This window comes from Ischnura elegans, chromosome 2 (genome assembly GCF_921293095.1).
Source record: "Ischnura elegans chromosome 2, ioIscEleg1.1, whole genome shotgun sequence".
NCBI classification, from domain to species: domain Eukaryota; kingdom Metazoa; phylum Arthropoda; class Insecta; order Odonata; family Coenagrionidae; genus Ischnura; species Ischnura elegans.
This window is the reverse complement of record NC_060247.1, coordinates 133,197,809-133,222,273: the sequence shown is the minus strand read 5'-3', so window position 1 is coordinate 133,222,273 and position 24,465 is coordinate 133,197,809. Positions and strand designations below refer to the sequence as shown.

At 43.0% G+C, this 24,465-nt stretch overlaps 1 protein-coding gene across 1 annotated transcript; it reads right to left on the bottom strand.

Moving 5' to 3' along the window:
- Positions 1-326: 326 nt before the first annotated feature.
- On the bottom strand, positions 327-24,465 carry LOC124154657. Its single transcript, XM_046528512.1, has 6 exons — positions 24,016-24,465; positions 21,506-21,879; positions 19,132-19,490; positions 4,327-4,434; positions 3,235-3,432; positions 327-1,419 (listed from the first exon to the last, which is right to left on the bottom strand). The coding sequence occupies exons 2-6, from the start codon at positions 21,857-21,859 to the stop codon at positions 1,308-1,310; spliced, it is 1,131 nt and encodes a 376-aa protein (XP_046384468.1). The 5' UTR covers positions 21,860-21,879; positions 24,016-24,465; the 3' UTR covers positions 327-1,307.

The window sequence follows — 24,465 nt, the reverse complement described above, 5'->3', positions numbered from 1 at the left end:
GGCAAAAATGAAGGAAGTAGTGTCATGAAAATATTTGGGAAGGAAAAACTGCCACAGTTTCTTAACACTAATAGAATAATTTCAAACTATAACACGAAATACACCACACACTTTGCATGAATGTGATCTGCAGGATTATTTTATGAAAGTCACAATAAAATGTTAACAGCTGCAACTTCTACTTCTTAACATTCTCCCTCAAGAGTCATCTTAATATTTTCCTTTTACGTGTAGTGGTGTTAATAATACTAATAACTGCTGGAAAACATATAAGCAAAAGATTACACAAGAAGTCAGTTCTTTATAACATAGTATTTAATTTTCTCACCACTATTTCTGTCCTTTTGGAAAAGAGATCAAGCATCGATCGTTCCAAATTTTGAAACAAACCGGGATGGTTGATATGAAACCGAAAGTCGGAGTGATTGATGATCGACTTGTTTAACGAAATGAATCATGAGTCATTTGATTCACCTAGTGATTCAATCTTTTTGATCGAATCGTTCATGATCGACCCATCACTAACCAGCAATAAACACGAGCACTTAGAAGAAGATGAAGTTCCAGAAAGCGATTCGACTGAAGTCTTGCATTTCGAAGCAGCGAGAGGCCACTTCAAAAAGTTTTGAGATTGCATATATTTGGACAAATTCCAAGTTACTTAAGCGGTTACTTCTTTTAATGTGCATGAAATGAATGAGAGATCTGGGTTTGGAGAAAGGTTTGACGGAAAATTATACCCAGGATGAAGTGACTTGGAGTCGACTAGATAGGAACAGCGACCCCTATAGGGAATAGCTACAGAAAAAGAAGAATGGAAGGAACGGCTGAAAGAAAAGTGCCAGGAAGAAGGCCAAGAGATAGGTTCTTGGAGAAAGTGAGGATGGAAAAAAGAAAGAATACAATAAGTGAACAGAAGGAAATAGCCAAGGGAGGGGAGAAGTAAAAGAAAGCAATGTATCAATCTGAAGACTGCATGCATGTACTATGGATGAGGGAAAAAATCAAGATAAAGCTTCGAAAAGGAAAAAAGTTTTTCATCTAAATAAACTCATATTTCTAAGAATTTTTATTCCCTTGCCGTAAAGTCTAACAAATATGACTTTATGTGGGAAGTTTTCTCGGATACACCACCAATGTCCTGAGGATGATGGCAGCCTTAGCCATCGAAAAGTCGGCCATGCTTAACCATCTCACCCGATGGTGTACCCGAGGAAATATCACTCGTAAAACTTATATTTGCGCTATTTTTGAATTCGCGTCTTTCGCAGGAAACAGTTGAGCGCCGTTCGGGTGGAGTTGAGTGGTCAGTCGTCGGCTCCTCGCGTGTCCTTACACTTGAAGGCCCGACAGGAGTCTGTCCGCGCGGCTTTGAACAGCCTTCGTAGGCCAACCATGTCCGTCAGCACGTCAGGAACGCTGCAAAGTGCAGGAAAATCATACAGAATGACATAGGTGTAATGCATACCTAGTAGCGGAGGTGTAAGGATGGAGGTCCGTAGAGGCAGGAGTAGGCATGCTTAGAAAATATAAGACACGGTCTCAGGCGTTATTTTGTGGAATTGCTTCATTATAGAATAAAATAAAATAACTTTGTTTTATTCCACACTTTATTTTAAATAGCACAACCCGGGTTTCAGCATCTAGTGCTATCATCAGGTGCAATTCGATGGGGGGTATGCTCTTAAATAGGTAATCGTGGGTGTAGGGGGGGGAACCGAAAACCATTGGTGTAATTTTGAACCCAGGATTTTACATTGTATTGACAAGGGGAGAAAAATGGACTTTCTAGAACAGTTTGAGATTGTGAATTGCCCCACTAAACTTCGTAATGACCATATGTTCCCCTCCCAGTCACCTTTACTTAACGTCACACTACCATCCCCCTACGACCCTCAACCTTGATTCCTTCATGTCTTTTAAACCTTTAGAGAACCCCTCCCTCCTTTATCTGTTTTCCTTGTCGTTTATCCCATGCAAGCCAGCCCAAGGCCCCCTCCCACTCTTTTCTTCAAAAAACAGCTTTACCCGTCATCAATGTTCCTTCCCACATCCATTTTTCGGTTCCCCAACACCCACGATTACCTATTTAATAGCATGCCGCCCATCGAATTGCACCTGATGATAGCACTAGATGCTGAAACCCGGGTCGTGCTATTTAAAATAAAGTGTGGAATAAAACAAAGTTGTTTTATTTTATTCTATAATGCTCGGAAAAAATTCGATCACGACAACGTTGACCAAAACATTAGCGATAGTTGCTGAATTATATGCTATGTAAATCATTCCTTTTTCCTTATTTATCAACCCGAGAATTTTGTGCCAAAGCAGGCGAAGGCATAAAAATAAACAGCGCGAAAATTACACCATGGAGGAATTTTCGAATTTGTTCAATTATGAAATAGTATGAAACAGCTACAACGCCAAATTCCATAGCCATTGGTTTCATACAACTTCCGTAATTTTTAACTCGAACGGCGAAAAAAATTACAAACATCCCAAAGCTATTAATCAAATTTTTCGTCAAGTCCTTCATTTAAGGTTTCCCTATATATTTTCTAATAAGCGACCTTAACAGTGGAGGTGGGAGACAATTGGGTCTTGCAACTGAAATTCGATAGTGGCAGGAATATAGGTGCTTGGGAAAAATAGGAGATTTTAGTGCCCCTCCAGCAATATATTTCGCGTGGAAAAGAAAAAGTAGCACTTCGTAAAGTGTTACTTTGTTCTCCTTACGGATTTTGGTACAGGTTTAGTCAAACAAAACAGAAAAGAATGCGAGTCTCTCAATTTAAAAAATTTCATCACAAATCGGCAACAAATAACAAATGGTAAACGAGCACGAGGCACGTTGGTGCGAACGAAGCATAGTGTGTGTTCGGTATAAGGGGACAGGGGCGCAGCTAGGAATTAAGTCTGGGGGGGTTTAGGTGCAACTAATACCGGGGTGTATGGAGGTATGGAAGACCCACCAGGGTAAGCGGAAGAAGCGACATTAATAAATTGCGGAATTTTAAGATAAACGGTTCAAAATGACGAGTTTTACGGCTTCCTGAGGGATATTGTATCTATTCTTATACTATTCTATAATTAATATCAATACAATTAAGTAAAATGGATTAAATTTTTAAAAATTTCTCTGAACTCTGGGTGGGGGGGTGTTTTAGCCCCCAAAACCTCCCCTCGCTGCGCCATTGTAAGGGGAAATAAGGGAGCGAATGCGATGGTACTCACTCGTTGACGATCCTCCAGAGTATCTTCTGGATGGCATTGGCGTCTTCAGTTCGGCCCATTCGGGACATCTCGCAGAAGAGACGGCCCTCGCACTGAGGGTCCCCCAAAGCCCCAAGGCCCAAACGACCCATCAGATCCAGCGCAGGATACTCCACGTCCAACTCCTCATCCCCTTCCTCCGACTTCCCCGACCTCAGCCTACGGAATTAAAATCATGTTTACACTCACGTACTGCATCTCCATTTATAAATTAATAATAATAAATTCATGCATTATTCTAGGAGTGAACTCCTTAGCAACATAGTATACATTTATAATGGTGTGAAAGGCAATTAATACGGGAATAAGTCAATCAGGCATTCAGGAAAAAAATAAGGGATATTGTCATAGGAGTGGTAAACAATAGTCATAAAGCACTGCAGGAACAAGTGACTTTGTACGCAGTCACGCGCACGGGTGCAAAGTTAAATACACCAAAGGATGAAGTTCGTCATGAAAAAACATTTGACATAGCCGAGATTCAAACCCGGATCTCCCGATTGCCGGTCAGGTGTGTTAACCAGTTGCACCACCAAGCCATTTTCTCAGAGTGACCGTCGGGATGGGTTTTACCGAACAAGATGATGACATCACAAGTCCACAATGTGGCACATGTGGCGAGGGTCGTGCTTACTAAGTAAGCCACTGTCGGGGTGAAATACCCTTATTTTGCCGCTGGTCTGCGACGACGAATTTCAAAGCACTGCATGAACAAGTGACTTTGTACGCAGTCACGCGCACGGGTGCAAAGTTAAATACACCAAAGGGTGAAGTTCGCCATGAAAAAATATTTGACTTAGCCGGGATTCGAAACCGGATTTCCCATTTGCCGGTCAGGTGTGCTACCAGTTACACCACCAAGCCATTTCGTCTACCCAGGCGGGACTCCGACACGGGACGTTGAGTTTAGCATGCAATGAACTGTACCCTGGCGAAACCGAGGCCGGCAAGAATCACGATAGAAAATCATCTCCGGCTGAAGGTTCCGGATTTCATTGAAGACGAGGTTAAAACCATGTGCTTGTGGTTTATATATGTGAAAAATTTACTCACGAGGTGGCGTTAGAGACGGTGACGTAGTTTGGTGGCAGGGCTGCGAGGAACAGGCCGATGGGCACCAAAGTGGTCAAGGCTGCAACGAGCGTCTTCCAAGCTCTCGTCCTAATGGAAAGAATTGCATTAATTGATCGATCATCCATCTCCTCGATAACTCAAAAACTATGCCGGTGATTATAGATCGTAATAATAGTAATAATGATAACATAATTCTTGGAGTATAGCTCAAAACCTATACCCCAAGAATTATTTTATCATTAATTAAATGAGGTCAAGATAAGTGGAGAAAAAAATAGTAAATAATAATCGTATGCATTGAGAAAAACATTTATCAGCGACGCGTAACCAAGGCCCGTTGCACATATACCAATTTCGTTGTGTAAATTAACGGCCGATATTTTACCGGCGAAGCGATGCTTGCACACACCCCGGATTTTTACCGGTCAAACGATAAGTTGTTATGTTTTTGAGCCAGCGCCGATGATCCACAGTGACAATGGCCGGTAGCTAACCGGCATTTTGCCGATGCCGGCGCGTGATCGGTGTGTGCGCAAGCTCTCATGCCCTCCCATTGTTCACTATTGGAATGTGGATGGCCGATATTTTACCGGCCGTCCAAAATCGGTGTGTGTGCAAGGGGCCTAAGTGTTCGTTGATTGAATATTACTCATGGCCTGAAGACCAGGGGGAGATAATTTTTTTATAATACATACATACGATGTTGGAAGCACAGATATAATTCCGTTGCATTAAGATAGTAGTTTTTGAGTTATTCGCGAAAACCCGTTTTTCGACGTAGCTTTTTCTAGAAAAAATATGTTGTGAATAACTCAATAAATATTCATCATTCATTTATAGTAAAACTTTACCCTACACTTTCGTCTATATTTTGTCCTCTAACGATTTCCGGGATAACTTTGATAAAAACTAATTTCTCCCCTCCGAGAAGCGGTGGAAACTAACGTCAGGATGGAAGCGTCAATCGGCGTTATGTCACCAATTTTATCTTTGCTCGTTCTCTAACTATGAATAAAATTTTGTATACATCAGGTAATGTTCACGCAATTAGGAGGCGAAAAGCTTAAGCGACTCGGTTGGGTCGATTGGCTTTTGGAGGAAACCGATTGCTACCCGAGTACACTTATCGATCCGCGCCCTCGGAAGGCACTCATGACGAGCTCTGCCCTCACCTGTCAAAACCAGCCATCGGGTTGAAACACTGAAATAGTTACTTATGAGTATACTATTCCTGAAAAAGTTGGAAAATATTTTCATCGTCAGACAAAATTTATGCTCATGCCCAAAGAGGGTGTATTTATAATATTTCTAACCCTGCCGCGTGAACGGCGGTGAAATATACAAGAATTGCCATGAGAAAAAACTCCCCTGGACCGGGAATCGAACCACTCGAGGCTCGAGGTACTAGGTGTTAGGGCCCAGCACTTGGTACCATGAGGCTCGGTACAATTGCCACGGGAATTAAAGAATCTGGATAGCGTAGTGGTCTACGCATTGGCCCGGAAAGCCAAAGGACCGTGGTTCGATTCCCGGGCCAGGGGAATTTCTTCTCATGTCAAATCTTGTGTAGGGTATACGCAATTTAAGAATATAGGACGCAATTCAATTTCTACAGAGTAGGTAGGTACTATAAATTTAATAATATTTTCTTGAGGCTACAATTCCAGTGGAATCCTCATTTAAAATTCATTTCGGAGGAAAATCCTCGTTCATCCTCATCCTCTCGTCTCCAATCTAACTTTTAAAGTTCCATGCAAACCCACTCGAACGCATTCACCCCTCCACATATTTGCCCATTCCCAGACTGTCACTAACCAAACGTTCCATCCTCTCCCGCCTCTCTTCCCTCATAAATTCCCTTCCAAATCACATTGACCCGTTCTCCTTTCCAAACAACTCCTTTAAAAACCGCGCTCTTTCCTACCTTAATAGAAACTCTTAATGTCATTAAGTTTACTTTCAATGTATTGTTATTTCGTTCAATAGAGTATATGTACTCGGGAGGAATACGATTGAAATGCAGTTTATTCGATAAAGTGTATCGTAAATATCATTACTTTCGATTAACAGCATTAATTGTAGCTTAGTTTGTTTAATAATTACTATTTAATATGCATTGTTTTCGCAACGATATTAGGCAGACGAAAACGCTCATCTATTGGCTCCTCGGTATGTGACGTCATTCTGGTCTATCTCATCAGCGTGCAAGGTGTTTATCGTGTTATGATCGTGTTTATGATTCAATAAACTACGTGTGCATTGGAAAAAGTTGGTGGATCTGATCTGTGTAAAGGGAAATACGTTTGAGTGCTTATCATGGAATCAGGTTTCGTGAGGGTTTCTTCATATAATATCCCGAAGGTGGATGCTTCAATGATTGACCGTGCTGATTATGTTGGACTATACCTACATGCCTTGGCACGAAGTTTTAATGTTGAACTGGAGCTTTTTTGTTGTCTTGTCTCATTCATAATAAAGAGAAATGGACGGGAAACCTCATCGGAAATTAGGTCTAACATAAGTGAATTAAGTAAGATTGTTTACAGTAGGTAATTGGCCAAAAGTTTGTTAGCACGATTCGAAGGTTTACGGAAGTAAAAGTGCCGGTAGGTAGATAACTATCGATATTTGCATTATTGTCATTTCAAATACCGATAATAATTTAATTTATCTATTTAACTATTTTCTATTCAATTATTATTTAACCTACTGACTCGCGAAAAATAATTTTTCATATTCAGTTATGGCCCGTGGTGACTGGATGAATATCCATAGTTCATTATTAAATTGCCGTTACTGGGCTATTTAAGGTTTTAAACGTAAGCACAAATAACTTAAGTTACATTTTGGTCCAGTTTAAGCAGTAATCTGATCTTAATTTCTTAAAAAAACACACTTTTAGTTGACGTATTTGTTCTTTCGTAGAATTAATGCATTCAAAAGCAGAGTTCTGATTATCTCAATGTTTCTACAAGTTATTTTCAGTTCGCTAACAGAGATATGTCAGTCAGATGTACATTTGATTGGTTGAGGTCTATGAATAGCATTTGTGAGGTACCTATATCTAAAAATTGGTTATTGAAAACTTGGTCCGGATGAATGATGGAAATCTCTCGGGCTGGAAATCAAATGTTTGATAGTTAGATCAGACGATTACTTTTCATTCATTCGGTTTCAATATGCTTCTCGAAGCATTTGTTAGCACAATTTAAAAATTGGTTCATTTTACATTTCTTCACAGCATAAGTTTATTGGTTTTCAAGGTACAAGCACGTACAAGTGTCTTGTTATGACCGGTTATGACTATCCATTAAGCGAGGAATCCCTGCGCGCGGTGCATTTCCAAAAAGTAGTCCCGACTTGTGTTACGTAATAATGAGCTTATTTCACATCCGATTTGGAAAATATTAGCATCACTGTGTTTGGAATTAAATTACAAACATTTTGAATACCCAAACTATAACTTTTTATCGAAAATTAATTTTCCGTTTTTTAGTTAGTAGTACGGGTACAGTTACTAAGTTAGTTACTAATTAGTGACTTAGTTTTCACGAATTAAGTCGTACTATTTTCAAGGATCATCACTGTTTAAGTGTCTCTTAATTTTAATGTCACTATAAATCTGCAAACGAACGCAAATGCGAGAACCGAGGAGTAAGAAATACGATTAGGTAGTTCGAGGTAGAAAGTTGATAGAGTCTTGTCGTCAGCGTAACCGAGAAACAAATGAATTAAAAGATGTAGATGATGTCATGTACACACTTTAAATCTAGTTCATAAGGCATTCCATGGCTTCTTTCCAAACTCAGTATACGCTGTAGAGGGGCTCACCCTAAAGAACAAGGAATGCCTGAGAACACGTCGAACAAAATGACGTCACAGCCTTGAGAATATGGCCGACTGGTGTTTCAGCGCATCATTAATTTTGCAAATTTTAATAATTAATATCTCGCTTAAAAAGTACCTCTCTATTCTCAGACTCGGAATTTAGCCTAATTGAGGTGTAAATTCTTTTTTAAGATCACTTCCCAAAAATGTGCACATACTCTATTGTATTAGGCTCAACTATGTGGAAATTAGAGTATATATGTTTGCTTAACATTCGAAATTTTTGTACTTGATAATGACCTCGTTGGTCGAAACATGTCGTACCGCCAAAATAAATCTGTGGAAATGAACGAAGTCTCCTTTTCATTTTCGTGTATTGTTATTTATTAAAATTTATTATGTTTGATTGTGTTTGTATTTTTTTAGTTTGCTATACTGGGCCACTATAAAATGGCAAACTATGCTGTATGTGGACAATTTGATAAATAAATAAATTAGGAAAATAATCTGAGCACCCATTTAAGAGGACCCAATTCTGAACTCAAAGAGGGCATCACACGATTTAAGTAATTACTTTTCCAGTGAGGACGATGGTTTGGCTAAGACGAAATTAAATCCATCCCAGAGAGCATTCGTGTACATTGAGTGGAAAGATTAGCCAGCGACGGGCAACTAAGCCTTCGTTGAGTGATTATCACCCATGGCCCAAAAGATCAGGAGGAGATGCACTTTTTATATTGCCTACTTACGATACGGAAGCACAGCTATTATTCTCATGCAATCATAAGTAAAGAAGTGGAGCATTGCCTCTTAAACCTCCTTCTAAATACCCACTTCCCAAGGCACAACATTAAATAAAAAAATCAGACAATGGAAGAGAAACTTTTCGACAGTTCTCATGAAAGAATAACAATTGTTTGCACTCATAAGCAAGCGGCTCCATCATCAATGCCAACACTTTAGCGAACGAATGACCAATCTTTCTTCTTCCCAACATTGAGGTTATTTCTGGCCATTGAATCGATGATTTTTTTATTGACTCACATAGGTTTCTTTTTGGAGTCCCAGCTTAATGACTCTGAAGAGAAACGAGGAACTATGGTAAGTTTATGAATATGAAATTGTAGCGTCCGCCCCGTGCTCTGTTGTGCGACGGGGATCGAACTCGGCTTCGCCGTGTGGGTCCTTGCCTTAGGGTGCCGTAAGCAATGAATTGATTCAAGCTGTAGTTTTATAGATAGGAAAAGGCACTTTACCTTTGGGTCTCCCGAGAAGCGTACCGGCTTGAACAGGCGGAGGTCGCGAAGAGGCGGATAGACGTCGGGCGGTCGGCAAGGCTGATACTCTCGCTTTTCCCTTGGATGTTCGCGGGATGCCGGGAAAGTACTCGTTACCGACAGGGTATCTCAATACGGCACGGAGTAGACGGGAGATTGCTGCTGCTCCAAGTGACGACCCCTCGTGATACACACCCCGGTTGTCACTCCCCCAAACACCAACTGCCTTCCTTCAGATTTTGAGAGTTTTTATATTCAAAATCTTGGCCCCCTAGGTCCTATCCTCCCCTCCCAGTTGACCTATAGGACTATATGGGGCTCTAGGAAGTGGAGTGTTTGTTACGACAACTCCATGGTGTTGCATCTTCCCGTCCTCTCCAAAAGTATTTTTGTGTGCCGTATTTCGCCTTTCGCTTTCTTAGCCTCGAGTCATCCTCCCCTTCCGCCTCGCTTTGCGCGCATAGTCACCTGCTAGCGAGGGAGTAAACACTTTCGTAACCGAATTTGCCGCAAATATCTTGCGCTCAAATTCCGGTCATCACACCGCTCCCCGCTGTCTCTAAATTGAGCCGTCTCTATCACGAGACTGCTCACATTTTAAACCATTTTTTTTTTTCTTTTTTGTGTGTGCTTCTCGTGAGTGTCCCACCCTCCAGTTAACCGCCATTTCCTCTTTATTCTTATAATACAATGCTTGTAAAGTTTTTGTACAACAAATTTCTTTTTGTTACTGTGGAGCTCGAAGCATCTCCATCTCCTCCGGTGCCGATGGTGTAGGCGGGGGTTGAATCGACCGCTTCCGGAACCGGCGGAAGATCGCGACCCCCGTTGCGCATATGGCGGCTCCTGCCGTAAGGATCAGGCCAAGGTAGGAGATGGTGTGCACAGATGGTACCCATGACGGTTCTTCTAGGGCCTCTGCTTCCTGGAGCATCTCGTGGACCTGCTCCACCGGAATACCTCCCTGGCTCCCGAAGATGCGACGAGACTGGTGGACGAGGTTCTCCAGTCTCTGTTGTTTCTCTGCCGATGGGTTGTTGATGTAATGATGCAGTGGGCCTTGCAAAATGTCCTTAATCTCCGGCATGTAGATGTCCCTCCGTCGGGTGGTGAGGGCTGAGCTCCGGTGGAAGAAAGGGGTCAGCACCTGTCCCTCGCTGTAGCCGGAACATCCGGGTCGCAGCTCCACCACCCCGGTGCCGCTGAGAAAGTCTTCTGTGACGTTCAAGGCCTCCTCTCTCCCGGGGCATCTCTGTAGGAAGTGGCTCCTTTGCGGGACGCTGTATACCCACCGATTGGTGGACTTGGTTCTGTAAAACAATGCTCTGGGGTGGGGGATTAGTACATTGTACCGTTTTGTCAGCTCTGCGGCCAACCGCGAAGTAACGTTACTAATCTTCGCGACGATTAGTTCATTTCTTCGTGCCAGAGCGTACGTGGAATTGACAATAGTCGCCTGCAACTTTATCAAATGCACGCTCTGCTGGTTGGTTGTTTTCAGCGACACCACATCTTTTCGATCAATGCCCTAACGGACGACCCCGACCTGAAGGTCCGACTGCGGCCCTGCAGCCCTTCGGAAGTACAGCGGCTGCCCTTCTACCTCGATCACCCCACCCTGGATGAGCGGCGGGAGCCAGCACCTTTTTAGAAACCAATTAATATTGTCCCAATTTATCTGTCTCTTGTATGCATAATTGGGAGGAGGGAAAAAATGTATATATATATAATATATATGTATATATCCAATAAAAAAAAAGAATGAATTGGAGTTGCCCATGACTTATTATGCACCTGAAAACCGTTTAAATCCCACACGAAAACAACCGAAAATCTTTCACCATTAGTTCCGCGCGGCCATCCCGCGTTTCGTCACCCCTTTTTGTTTACACTTCCCTCGTCAGCTCGACCGGTCCTCGGCTGCGGAGGGGGTACCGATGTGGCGGGGGAGAGAGGGTGGGTAGTGAGGGAGGGGAAGGTCTTGAAGGGGGACCCGTGTCCCACTCGACACCTGGGACGACACAATATGGCGGGAGGGGAGGGGAGGGCTCTTGCCTCCTCCGTCGTCGTCCTTTCACTTTTTCTTCGGCTGGTAGGGGAGGGGAGGCGGGGGCACGAGGGGCATCACTTAGTTTGCACTGTTTTAAACGATTCACATGCACTATTTGAGCGCCTTTATGCCCTTGTACACTTTTAATTCTATAGTTCACCGGACTGGTTTGCTCTAAGATTTCATATGGCCCTTCCCAATGTTTATCTAACTTTCTAGTTGTCCCTGGCCGTGTAGCGTCTTTTCGCACGAACACCCAGTCCCCCTGTTGGAACGACACTTCCGTAGCACGTTTGTTATACTCCTTCGCCTGTGCCGCATGTCCGACTTTTAGTCTTTCCGCAACGGCTTGGAACGAGAGTTTCAAGCGCGCTTGGAGTTCGGCTGCGTAATTGCTATCCGTAGCGTAATTAATGGAGGCTGGTGATGTAATATCGTCGAACGGTAGTTCAATATGCCGCCCGTGCATAAGGAAGTAGGGGGTTTCGCGGGTAACGGAGTGTCGGGAGCTCCTATATGCTAACATGGCGAACTGTACCCAAGTATCCCAACTTCGTTGATATTTGTCAACAAAGTGAGACAAAATGTCCATTAACGTCCTATGGCTTCGCTCAATCAGCCCATTTCCGGAGGGATGGTAAGCAGTTGTCTGCAATTTTTTTATCCCTAAGAGCTTACACACTTCTCTCATGAGTTGGGAGGTGAAGTTTGCCCCACGGTCCGTCAATAATTGTCGCGGGACGCCGTGACGAGTAATGATTGACTCCACAAATACCTTAGCTACCGTTTCCGCTTTTTGATCGGGAATGGCTATCGCTTCCGGGTACTTGGTAAAGGCGTCCTGGAAGGTAAGGATGTATCGGTTCCCTCTATCCGTCATTGGTAGTGGTCCCACGATGTCCATTGCTGCCCTCTGCAGGGGGCCAGTCACCTCTGGTAAAGACTGTAATGGCGCCCTGTTTTGTTTCTGCGGGTCTTTACGCAATTGACACGAATGGCAATGCGTGCAATAGGTGATCACATCACTTATCATCTTTGGCCACCAAAATTTGGCCCCAATGGTCCCCAGGGTGCGTTTTATTCCCATATGGCCCGCCCACGGTGAGTCATGAAACGCTCTCAGCACCCTCTCCCGCATGCTCTTGGGAGCAACCAACTGCTCTTCGCCCCTTCTCCCTTTCCGATACAAGATCCCCTCTTGATCGGTATAAAAATCACTTTTTCCCCCGGATTTTTCTATTTGCTCCAACACCTTCCCACACCATTGATCCCTTGCCTGCTCGTCTCGTATTAATTGTCTATCCCATACAGGCTCGAAAGGTGTTTGAATAACCGCCACCGGGTTACGAGACAAAACGTCGGCATTTTGGTGTACTTTCCCGGGCCTATGTTGTACTTCGAAATCATATTCGCTTAGGAGAAGAGACCACCGAGTCAACCGTGACGATGAATCTTTTAGCGAAAATAACCATTTCAAAGGCCTATGATCCGTAACAACTGTAAAGGCCCTCCCGTACACGTAACACCTCATATACCTTACCGCCCATACTACCCCCAGGCATTCCCTCTCTGTAGCGCTGTAATTACGCTCCGCTTTATTTAATTGCCGACTAGCGTAAGCGACTACGTACTCCCCACTGGCATCCTTCTGGGCTAAGACGGCCCCCAAGGCTTCCCCGGAAGCATCCGTGTATAGTATGAAAGGTTTCTTGAAATCTGGGTACCGAAGTACCGGCTCATTACATAAAAAGTCTCTCAATGTTGCGAAAGAGGCAACGGCTTTCTGAGTCCATTCAAATTTCACACCCTTCTTAGTGAGTTCCGTCAGAGGTTTAGCTATTTGGGCGAACTTCGGAATAAATCGGCGGTAATATCCAACTAAGCCCAAAAATCCTCTGAGTGTCCGTAGATTATGTGGAGGGGGAAAATTACTGATTGCCCTAATTTTATTGGGATCTGGCTCCACCCCCTTCGATGAAATAATATGCCCCAAATATTTCACCGAATTTTCCAAAAATTTGCATTTGGCGGGCTGTAACGCCAACCCCGAGGCCCGCAATCGTTCAAACACTTCCCTTAGGTTAGCCAAATGCTCCCCTGTGTCTCGACCATGAACAATTATATCATCCAGGTATACGAGACACTTGCTTCCTTTAAGCCCTGATAGGACGGAATCCATCAGTCTTTGGAAGGTGCTTGGACTATTAGCCAGCCCGAAGGGCATCCTGAGATATTCATAATGCCCCTCGGGGGTCGAGAAAGCAGTTTTTTCCCTATCTCTTGGCTCAACTTCTATTTGCCAATAACCACTGGCCATATCTAGTGTGGAAAAATATTTCGCTCCTCCTAGTTGGTCCAGCGTCTCTTGAATATTTGGCAAGGGGTATTCGTCTCTCCGGGTAATCTGATTGAGTGCGCGAAAGTCTGTGCAGAAACGGAGCTTCTCCTCTCCGTTCTCTGATTTTTTCGCGACTAGCACCACCGGCGCACTCCAGGGGGATGTAGAATCCTGAATAATTCCCTGTGCGAGCATGTCTGTGATGTGAGTGCGCATTGTCTCTCGCTGCGTCTGTGGAACCCGATACGGTCGTCGAAATATGGGGGCATGGTTTCCGGTGTGGATTTCGTGGCGCACTCGCGACGTTTTCCCCAGCGGCTTCCCTTCCCTGTGAAAAATGTCGCTATACTCTAACAATACTTCCCGCAACCTCTTTCTTTCCTCCCCTGGTAGTTGCAAACACTTAATCTCTAATTCCTCGGGAAGGCTATTCTCCCTCCGACTAAACTCCTTATGAGCGGCCTCCGGAATTTTAAATTCCCGCGTAATGTTTCCCACCACCATATTTACGGGAATTTCCAATTCCTCATTCGAGACATTAATTAATTTCACCGGGATTTGATTTCCCTCCAATCGGCGCACAATTCCTCTTCCGACCATGATCCCATGGATAGGAACTTCGACCGGTTCCATTAATAATGTCTGCTCGCCCTGCCCTCCGTTCTTCCCGAGGATCCCCATAGTGACCACCTCACTGCGCGGGGAAATCCGCGTGCGCTCTTTTAGTCTAACCATCTGAGGATTTTCCCCTTTCTCTCGTCTCCCTCTCTCTTCCTCCCGCGCTACAACCCCCGTGTCCCGGCCAAAGACAACCGCTTCCAAAGGGAAGTCTTCATTACCCACTCTCAACACTTCTGTTTTTAGATTTAGACTCGCTTCCATTGTCCGAAGGAGATCCAATCCTAAAATGCCGTCGGCGGGTAATCTTAAGTCCGACCCCACTACCTGAAATTCATGGAAAAACGTGCCTTTTCCTAACCTCACCGGGAGAGTCACCGTCCCCGTTATGGCTAGGTGATGGCCAGTGACTCCGCAAAGTTGTGTCAAGGGGGGGTGAAGGGGGTGGTTGGGGCGGGGGACTTCTTCTCTGAGGAGGGACAGCGTGGCTCCCGTGTCGATGAGAAGGGTCGCGCGGCTGCCTCCCACCTCGACGGACACGGCATAACCCGTTGTGTCTGCTCGGCGGGTTGACGGCGCCAATCTCTCCCGCTTTCCTTTCACCATCGCCGAGTCCCCTCCGCGCGGCGGGACTGGTGCCCGGAGGGAAGTCCGTTTGGGTGGGTGGGGCGTCGTCCTCTCTCCGCCGGAGCGTTTCTTCGTGGGTTGAACGCCGTCTTCGTCCCTCCCGTAAGGTTAGCATTGGGGGGAGGGGCTCGCGATCGGACGGGGGGAGGAGGGCTTCCCGCCCGAGGCAGTGCATAGTTCCGAGTGGAAAATCTATTTGCTCGACACTCGCGCCTCACATGCCCCATCTCGTTGCAATTAAAGCAGCGCATGGGGTTTATTACGCAATCCCTTGCGAAGTGCCCGTATTGTCGACACTGGTAGCACATTGGCCGTGATGGCGCGGGTAAAAAGGGCGGCGGTGATGGGGGGTGATTATCGCGGTCACCCGATGGCGTGGTGGGACCGGCCACTAAACATAGTCTATTTCTGCCTTGCTCGTCATTTTGTTCCTCCATTTTCGCGAGGCGTACTGCCTCTTGAAAAGTGGACGGCTCCCGGATTAACACGAATCTCCGGATCCCTTCCCTCAGCCCCTGTAAAAATTGTTGTAACATCGTCTCCTCCCGCACTTTGGCCCGCCATCGGCGTTCCTCCGGGTCGGTCACTGAATCTTGCGGAGTTTCGCCCAGAGCTCGGATTCGCTCCGCGTATTCTCTCACCGTTTCGCGACCCTGTCGGCAGTCCAGTAATTTCCTCAACCTAGCCCCTGCGTTTTCCCGTGCGGAGAATCTTTCCCTTAGCGCGTTTTTCAAGGCCTCCCAATTACTTCCTACTTCGGGCGCGAGCGTATTCACAAATAGCCTTGCCTTGCCCTTGATACGTAATTTCAATACCATTACTCTATGGTTAGGACTCCATTGGCCCAAAGTGGCCGCGGTTTCAAGAGTTGTCAAAAATTCCTCGACGGCTATCTCGTCGTCCTCCCCTGAAAATACTTCTACCGCGTATAAAAACCCGGATACATTGGCAGGAGCCATGGTGGGCGGAACGGTGGGAGGATCCGGCATTTTTAAATGGATTGTGTGGCACGGCTTACTTTTAAATGACTTCCCGCGGGGTCACAATTCTTCGTGATGCCACCGTAGCGACCACACAGCAAAATTTTGACAAAGAGCCACGAAACTACCTGACTAAGGTATATTTACAAATCGGAAAACACAAATTTTTTACACGAAGAAGAAAAACATGGGGACACGAAACGAGAGACCCGAAAGTACAGCTTGTATGCAAATCACGCTTCTGGCTCCTGTAAGTGAAACCATTCAGGTCTTACAGTGCCCTGGCATTTTGAGAGTAATCTTCTCACTCGGAGGCGAAATATCAATCCCGGAATGGGAATGACCGAACAACATCTTTCCTGAGTAAAAATTTTGATTGCCTCAAAGAGCGAAAAAAAATTTTAATTCCTCAATCTCTCAAAAAAAAATGAATTCGCCCCATGCGGGCATTTCAATTATCGACACCGCTGCCACCATTTGTAGCGTCCGCCCCGTGCTCTGTTGTGCGACGGGGATCGAACTCGGCTTCGCCGTGTGGGTCCTTGCCTTAGGGTGCCGTAAGCAATGAATTGATTCAAGCTGTAGTTTTATAGATAGGAAAAGGCACTTTACCTTTGGGTCTCCCGAGAAGCGTACCGGCTTGAACAGGCGGAGGTCGCGAAGAGGCGGATAGACGTCGGGCGGTCGGCAAGGCTGATACTCTCGCTTTTCCCTTGGATGTTCGCGGGATGCCGGGAAAGTACTCGTTACCGACAGGGTATCTCAATACGGCACGGAGTAGACGGGAGATTGCTGCTGCTCCAAGTGACGACCCCTCGTGATACACACCCCGGTTGTCACTCCCCCAAACACCAACTGCCTTCCTTCAGATTTTGAGAGTTTTTATATTCAAAATCTTGGCCCCCTAGGTCCTATCCTCCCCTCCCAGTTGACCTATAGGACTATATGGGGCTCTAGGAAGTGGAGTGTTTGTTACGACAACTCCATGGTGTTGCATCTTCCCGTCCTCTCCAAAAGTATTTTTGTGTGCCGTATTTCGCCTTTCGCTTTCTTAGCCTCGAGTCATCCTCCCCTTCCGCCTCGCTTTGCGCGCATAGTCACCTGCTAGCGAGGGAGTAAACACTTTCGTAACCGAATTTGCCGCAAATATCTTGCGCTCAAATTCCGGTCATCACAAAATGTCTGCCGCATAAAATCAGAGTTACAGTTCATACTTCTGAAATATTATTCAAATAGCATTTTCAATCATGTTTACGTGCCAGCTAAGCAGAAATCTTTTTGCACGTAAAATAAAATGAATCATAAAATATAAACAACAACAATTGCCCACTCTTTTTGCATGCACTTAGTTAAAATGTTGCAGTAGCACTATGGCTAATTTTTGTAAATTTAAAGGAGAGTTTTTTAATTATGTATTGCCTACTTTTTTGCACATAAATGTCATTATTGAACATGCACATTATGCACATATATGTCATTACTGTTGAACTTCTATCAAAGTCAAATGATAGAAGTTCAACAGTATCGAAGGCATTTAAAGTACACTGCCACTATCACACGTAATTACAATAAATGGAGATCATTTTTATTAATGCAGCACTTATCATGGCAGTAAAATACTTTAGTCAAAGTTAACCCAATGTTGTGATTAGTAAAGCAATTGTGAAATTTCCCGCATCCATCTTCCTGCCCGTTGTAACATTATTACTAAGCTTCCTATTGAACTTAAAACTTTTTCCTATCGAATCAATGATAAAATAAAAAAGCACTTAAAACGGAAACGTTATCAACATTCTAGCCTCATTAATGTCCAAATGACTGACGTTTGAGAATTGACCGTTTTTCCCCAGCTCTCTAGAATGGGGATGTTTGGCGTTTAATTTTTATGGCTTCCTGAAAAATTAACTTAGGAAGACAAAAACGGCTAATATATTATCAACTAATATGTGCCTATAAAATATAATTTTTTACTAGTACCCCCGATGTTAACCACACGCCTCCCGCAGGAATTTTTGAATGTAGTCACCCGGCACATACGATAATTTCTGCATCGATATAGTGGGTGGAGAAAAATTATGTCACGAAATTGGCATCGTGGATAGCTGATGCCGATGGGAACCAAAATAACACACGACATTTAGGTCGAAAACGCACCATTTTTAAACTGCGTATACTGTTTGCCTAGTCCTCGGATTGGTCGCACGTTTACCCTGTTCCTAGACTGTACTCTAGACAAAGGCAAATGCAGATTCGAATTAATTCATTGAGCGGAGCGGGGCAAACTCGGGGACAATTGGAGCGCTAGGCTCAAAGTTTCTGAAGTTTAAAAACTGGTGCGTTTTCGACCTAAAAATCGTTGGTAATTTAGGTTCCTGCTAGCATCAGCTATCCAGGATTCAAATTAAGTGACATAATTTAATAATAAAAACATCAAACGCCTCATATGAACAATTCGTTCATAGTAACCGCCTCACGAATGTGGAACTCTCTCCCAGCCCAAATAAGAAGCATTATAAACATCAATAAATTTAAACATAGCACATATGGGTTTTTGAAAAATGCCTCCTTAACCACAAGTTGAATTCCTTTTGTTTACATTCATGTTCAGCCTAATTATTATTATTATTGTTATTGTTATTTTTATTGATACACATGCGAATAAATGGTTAACTAAGTTTAAAATTGTGCTAAATCAGTGTTATCCTAATGTTTTGGTTTCATTAAAAAATTGCTTGTTTGACACTATTGTCATAATGAATTATCACCTTAGATTCTTGTAATTAGTCTGTCATATCTAAGTGCAATTTTTCATTTATTTTTTTTCTTTTGTTGAAAATATTATTTTGCTGATTTTTTTCATGCTCATGGCGATCTGCACTGGTTGCATTTGTCTGTAATTACATTTATTTACGTCTTTTCTTCTATTTATCTACCAATGCTGAAAATGTAGAAAGCTATACATTTATTTTCTCATGGGCCTCAGTGCCCACGAAAATAAACGAAATTATTATTATTATGATTTTTCTCCACCCTGCATCGTAGCAGCGTCTACGCATCATTACTCACTTTCCAGCTTTCTTATCCAGCAGATCAGCGTCGCCGGCGTCGGGTGCGGGAGGGTGGTGCTTGCCGGGGTGATGCGGGAACGGGTGCGGCAGATACTGGAAGTGATGCGGGTGCCGATCGTCCACCTGCTGCTCCTGCTCGTCGTGGTCGTCTGCAGGCGCGTCGTAGAACGCGTAGTAGTCTTGCGATGGTCCCTTGTTGTTGGCGGTGTCGTGGAAGAGGCCAGGGTAGAGGGAGTGGTGGAGGGGGTGGTGGTGGTGTTGGTGGTGGCCGAAAGACGAGGGAGGGGGGCCGTGGTGATAGGGTGGGTTGGAGTGGTACTGGTGCGGTGGCGTCAACACGTCCCTCAGACCGGAGTCCTATCCAAGAGAGACATCGATTAATTCTATGGCCGTACACCTGTTGGCAAGAGTGTATTCCCAAAGCACTGCATGGGTACACGAAGAACATCGTATTAGAACCCCACTACATTTCCAGGTCGAACTGAAACGATAAATTAAGAGAGATATTTTGCCGAACAGATAAATATAGGAATTCGTTTTTCCCCCGAGTAGTAAAGTACACCAACAAGTAAAAAAGAGTTAGATATTGTATATTCCCAGTCAACACAACAATTGTGTCCACAATGTGGCTACACTGTGGTCATAATGGGTTGCCATTGTGGCCCCATAGTGGTTTTGACCCCCGGTCATTGTGTGGCAAAAGTGTGGCTCGCCATAATGCGGCTTAAGTGTGGATAATACACTTTCTTTATATCAATTGAATCAATCAACTTCCATTTTAATAACTTACCAACTAACCTGTGTCTATAGCAACCGTAATATACTTATGTTTACAAATGTTTGGTTTGCCAATCTGTGGCATTCCTGAGGCGATCCACAGTTTTGCCATAGTTTGGTATGTTTGGCAAACCAAACTATGGCTTGCCGCATGGCAACCACAGTCTGGCGATAATATGGCAAGCTGTGGCCAGCCATAGCCATAGTTGCCACTAGTGATGGGCAAAGTCGATCATTTTAGTGATTCAATCATTTTGACTTGAGTCACATAAGTGATTCAATCAATTGATTCAATCATTATGATCGAAAAGACTCAAAGGAATCAAGATCGAAAAGACTCAAAGAAATCAAGATCGAAAAGACTCAAAGGAGTCATGATTGAAAAGACTCAAAAGGAATCATGATCGAAAAGACTCAAAAGGAATCATGATCGAAAAGACTCAATCAATGGATGTAATAAATCACTTTGAATAATCGAATAAATACTGCCTCATCTGCGAAGAGCATTGGTAACACTGATTGCTATCCTTATTATCATTTCATATACTATTTTGATTGTGAATTCCTAGATAAGTAAATTAGATTGCAAAACTGAAGGAAGTAGTGTCATGAAAATATTTGGGAAGGCAAAACTACCACAGTTTCTTAACACTTATAAAATAATTTCTAACTACATATCTCAAAATATAACACAAAATACACCACACACTATGCATGAATCTGATCTGCAGGATAATTTTATGAACGGCACAATAAAATGTAACCAGCCTTAACGTCTACTTCTTAACGTTCTCCTACAGGAGTCATCTTATATTTTCCTTTTACGTGTATTGGTGTTATTAATACTGATAACAGCTGGAAAACATTTAAGAAAAAGATTACATAAGTATTCAGTTCTTCATAACATAGTATTTAATTTTCTCACAACTATTTCTGCCCTGACGAAAATAGATCAAGCATCGATCGTTCCAAATTTTGAAACAAACCGGAAACCGGGATGATTGATATGAAACCGGAAGTCGGAGTGATTGATGATTGATGATCGACTTGTTTAACGAAATGAATCATGAGTTATTTGATTCACCTAGTGATTCAATCTTTTTGATCGAATCGTTCATGATCGACCCATCACTAGTTGCCACAATTCGGCCACAGTGCGGCAATAATTGTTGTGTTGACTGGGTTTCTTATTGCTATCTAGTGAGCATCAGCAGATCCTCTTGCATATTGGTGATTAGTCACCCTCAGTCGTACACCCTAGAGGTGGCAGTGACGGTACTAAGTAGAATTATGCAGATAATTTTTCAAAGGTACCCCGAAATTTTCAGCATGACAGCGTGAGATTTGTTTGAATAATAATGAAACATAATTGAAAGGAGCTGTCAATTGGCTGAAATGAAATTCAGAAGTGTCAAATCAATGGTCCGCGAGCTCAATTCGTGGAATGGTGACACGATAGAATCAAAAAGTGTGCCTATTTGTACCTCTATTTTGATTTCGGTTTGACCAACCGAGAAATCGGTTTCGGAAATAATAAATCCTGATTTAATTTGATTTAGGAGAAGTTCCCAAGACCGCTAGACACGCACACCCACCGCTGTTCCTTCGTAGAGTGACGACGAGGCGTGCTGTGGGATCTTAGGCTGTCCGTAGGCGGGTTGTGGTGGTGGCTCGGGGAACTTGATCTGTGGGCTGGGCAGGAAAGGCCCCAGCGTGGGGCTCACGATTCGCTCCATATGGGTCGCTGTCGCCGTGGTCGTGGCCTCCACTGGAGCACTCAATGTTTGATGCTGCTGTTGATGGGCAATGCTGCCGGGAGAGGTGAAGCCGTCGTCGAAGGGACCGGCGTCATCCTCAGAGCCCTCAAGACCCGATCCCAGGACCAGCAGAGGAAACCAGACAAGGGCCCCAGATGCCAGCAGCACGACCCACGGCAATGCATGCGACATCACAACGCGAACAGAGTGACCTGAATGGTAAAGATCATACACTAATTCTGAATTAATTCTGAATCACTTAATTGAATATTGTAGCTTAACTGATTATTGTGGTAATGCTAAAGTTAACTGATTATTGTGCTGATGCTAAAGTCAATAAAATCAGATGTATTTATGAGTTCATACGTTTGTCTCGCTGATAATTATATATACATATATATTTTTTGTTCTACTCTGTCATATATTTAGTCGCATTCTGTGACATCGATGTATAATGTAAATCCACTTATTCAAGTAACATGTCCGACTCTATTATATTTATAATCATATATGTTCCAAAGGGACACACTTGTCTCCGAATAATAAATTTCATTTTCTATTCTATTCTAATTCAGAATTTGGGTACTGACGGGGTAAAATTGCGAATTACTTATTTCTGGAGGTGTTCGATAATATTTTGATTTTTTCTGAAGTTTGTTGATTTGAAAACTAAATTGTATTTTTTATGTTTTTATTGTGTTTTATAAATTTTGTTTTTTTTTTCATGCAGTCCCAATTAAGAAAAGTGGCTACATACATGAGATTCACTATAATCGAAATAATTCGGGGTATTACCAACCACCAGATTTTGTGCAAACAAAAGAAAGTGCTATTTACACGTGAATTAAAATGCTTACACAACTGATATAAAAAATCAAGACTTTTCAGGTTATTCAAGACAAATACGAGCCGGAAAAAATGTGAAAATAAATACGTAAATGACGATCAATTATTTTTTGTACCTTCATGTAAATCACATTATAATAAATTCGCTCTTGTAAAAACACTGAAACGAACGAAATGCACAAAATTAGTGTTGCGCACTGAAACCGCAGAAATGAGCGTTATTTCGTTAATACCTACGGCCAAAGTTAGAGTTTTTTGTAGTTTTCATCAAAAATCGAAACTACAAAATTGAAACGTTTCGTTTCCCACCAAATCGTCAACCAGTCAAAAGGGTTACTCACTGCTTAATTTAAATCTATGCAATTCATTTATTCAATTCTTAATCCATTCAATCAATTTCGCAAATTTTATACTCTTAACTCGGAACTAATTGAATACAGTCAAATTATATTCACTTTGAATGAGATTTTTAATTGATGTTCTTGATTCCAATGCAGAATTGATTATAAGCATTTCCTCTCATTCACTCTCGGGTGTTTTTTTATACATGGCCAACACAGTCCATAGCATTCAAGTCACACATCCCTACCTCAAGCCTACATCAACTGACAATTACACTTTTGATTGAATGGTCTGAAACTCCACGTTAGATTGCCTCACCTTCTATTCCTTCCCTACCCTACTATCTATTTAAATGGCCTGCTATGCATAAATTTATCAGCTTCCCGTATCAGCTGTACTCATGATAATGCTGAGGCGTTGAAACGCGTCGAAATAAAAGTAATATTGTGGACGGTACACTATCTTCGTTATTCAGTCATTATCCATTCAGCTGATGAGTTGATATCTATTATAATTTTTCAATGGATTTATTTCCCAGCGAGTAATCGTTTTATGTAGTTAAAACTATTGAATTTACTCCATTGGCTCCAGGCATCAATAAAAAGCTACAAAGTATCATATACATAATTATTAATTCTGATTCCAAGAAGCTTATCCCATGCCCAGATAATCTCCTAATAGCTTATCATCTCTCATAAGTTATATTTTAAGGCAATACCACAATAATTATGAGTTGGTGCTGCATTTATTTCTGCTCGAAGTTCCCATTTCCGTCATGACTAGGACCCGGCTAAATGGAAAGAATGGAAATTATTTCGAGTTAAGAGAATAGTTAAGTTGAACTTAAAATTTTTTGAATGAAGAAGTCCGGAGACAAAAAAATCTAAGTGCCAAATTAATTTGGAAGGATAAATATCCCCAGAACAGGTTTTTCAATTGACTTAGGACCTTCTCCTCCACGTTCATGATCGCCTTAGTCATTCGAACCACCGACTATGGAGATATTTATTCTTCCAACTCTAATTCGAATTTGAATATTTCAGTCTCTGGCAATATTCGTATTAATGGCCTAAAAAATATAGATGCAAAGCACTAGTGACATATAGTTTAAAAACTGGGGCAAGCAACTTCATATAAGCACTAAAACGGCATCAACTTACCTCAGTAATGGAGAGGATGACTCCTTTTCCAGGGCAGAGTTTTGTTCCTCTTGTGTATTTACGACTTCGCTCTCCTCGTTTGGAATGACAGAAGCTTCCCTCGATTCCTAAACCATATCCCAGGGGGAAATGGGGTTTTTATAGTCACCCCGCATCCGTCGTGAGGCTTTCGTGATTCTGGATAATGCACTCACTCTCTCCCTAAGATGCTCTGTCGCCCTTGAGGACAATAATACCTACGCGACATGCTCATGCGACAAAAGACAATCGCATCGTTGTATCCCAAACGGTTGCCCCCGCGACCACCGAACCACAACGCAGGGACCGCTATGTCAGGAGAAATGCGAAGGAAAAAGAAAGTGGTCGCAGAGAATCCTGTAAAGGTCTTTAGACTCGGCATGGACTATTACTTTCCTCAAAATGAAAATAATTTCTGAGAAAAATGCACGA

Excerpts from the sequence above, each read along its gene's own strand:
- LOC124154657 (XM_046528512.1), bottom strand. The coding sequence starts at position 21,859 with ATGTCGCATGCATTGCCGTGGGTCGTGCTGCTGGCATCTGGGGCCCTT. Across the intron at positions 19,491-21,505 it reads CACTCTACGAAGGAACAGCG|GACTCCGGTCTGAGGGACGT; the intron begins GTGGGTGTGCGT and ends TCTCTTGGATAG. Across the intron at positions 4,435-19,131 it reads CTGGATAAGAAAGCTGGAAA|GACGAGAGCTTGGAAGACGC; the intron begins GTGAGTAATGAT and ends TCTTTCCATTAG.